The following is a 1540-nucleotide window of genomic DNA, read 5'->3' as shown; positions in this document are numbered from 1 at the left end:
TTGTCTTATGGGTTAAAAGATTTGCAACTTTTAGTTGCTAGTCTTAAAACTAACTAGCCAAATGGCTGTATCTCCACTAGGGTGACCAGACAGCAAGTGTGAAGGGGGTGGGGGGTAATAGGAGCCTATATAAGAAAAAAACCCCCAAATAGGGACCGTCCCTATAAAATCAGGACATCTGGTCACCCTAATCCCCACAGGTCTATACAGTGAGCATCACAGTTCCTAAGGACACTGGGCTGCTTTGTTATAGACGGGGGCATTCAGCAGTTCTGGAGCATTAGCACACCCATTCGCGAGATGGGCTCTGCTAGTTAGTTGTTGGGCCACGTTACTTTGGCTGGTTTCAGAGTGGTAGCCGTTACTTTGGCTGCAATTGTTTGTGATGTTGCTGAAATGCATGGTCCCATTTTTCTCTTTTTTGTTCTGTTCTTGAGAGTCCTCTTCACTCTCATCACTTTCTTCTGTGTCACTTCTTGCATCGTTTTTTATCTGCAGGAGAGAGACATTTTAAATCAGAGGCAATAATATGCGGAAAGCTGCACAAGAAACAGCTGAGCCACTGGATGACGAGTCCAGCTGCCATTTCTGTCCGTGGGCTTTAGCAAACCCTTTCTGGTGTCCTCCCGGGCTGCCCTTTGGAGAGTCTCTCCTTGAAACGGGCTCTGACTGTCCCTCTGTCTCACTCAAGGGGCGACCCAGGGACACTCCTGGGCGAGGCCAGGAACGGCTGTATAGGCTTGAAGCAGCCTGAGGTCAAAGGAGCACATTAAGTTCCTGGGTGGGGAGGATTTACCTTCCAAACACTCACAGCTGGGCTAGACTGGAGGAGGGGCTGAAGGCATGCTGGCCTGTGGTTTTGCTTGGGCTGCCCTGCTGTGACAGCTGGGGCCCCTGAGCACATTTCCTTTCTAGCTTCAGAGAAGGGTAACAAATCCCTGTTTAATGGGGCTGGAGGAAAGGAAAAAAGAGCTTTCTACAGCTGGCTGGGCTCTGCAGAGCCTCAGTTCCAAGGAGGGGGAAGGATTGTTTGTGTTGGTCTGGGGGTGGAAGAGGAGAGTGGCACAGTTTGGAGCAACGGGCTGAAATTCAGCAAACGAAAGGGTTTCCGAGCACTAGGAGCACATGGGGCCAAACCCCGAGGTCTTTCCATGGCAAGTCTCTGGATTGCGGCAGATTGTGTGTGAATCAGGGCTTCAGGAGGCAGTGGATAGAGCATTGGCCTGGGTACAGGAGACCTGGCTTCTGCCCATTCCACTCCAGGGTGACCACTTCTGTCCCATCCCCAGAAACCTGTCCCAGTCCCAGATCTTCCCCACTCCTGCCTCCTTGTCCCAGTGCCTTTTCCTCATCTAGCCAGTACCAGTCTCATCCCAGTCTCCTTGTCCCGCAAGGCTTAATCTCCTTCCACCAGTCCTAGGCTACTTGTCCAGCCATTCCCAATTCCCCTACAACCCCCCAGCTCATTGTTTCCTTCCCCAGCCAGTGCCAAGCAGTCTCCCCTTTGACTCCCAGTCTCCCTGCCCTGCCAGTTCCAGTC

General features: G+C 52.0%; 1 protein-coding gene across 1 annotated transcript in view; it reads right to left on the bottom strand.

Moving 5' to 3' along the window:
- Nucleotides 1-225: 225 nt before the first annotated feature.
- The window catches only part of LOC112118319 (ceramide synthase 4-like), a 47468-nt gene continuing 46153 nt past the window's right edge, over nucleotides 226-1540 (bottom strand). Inside the window, exon 10 of the mRNA XM_029913474.1 lies at nucleotides 226-492. Coding sequence (XP_029769334.1) covers nucleotides 226-492 — 267 coding nt within the window. The remainder of the gene's footprint in view (nucleotides 493-1540) is intronic.

Source organism: Terrapene carolina, unplaced genomic scaffold (genome assembly GCF_002925995.2).
Source record: "Terrapene carolina triunguis isolate 2854851 unplaced genomic scaffold, T_m_triunguis-2.0 Scaffold662, whole genome shotgun sequence".
In the NCBI taxonomy this organism is placed as follows: domain Eukaryota; kingdom Metazoa; phylum Chordata; order Testudines; family Emydidae; genus Terrapene; species Terrapene triunguis.
Note: the sequence above shows the minus strand (reverse complement) of the source record. Positions and strands in the feature narration are given on the sequence as shown.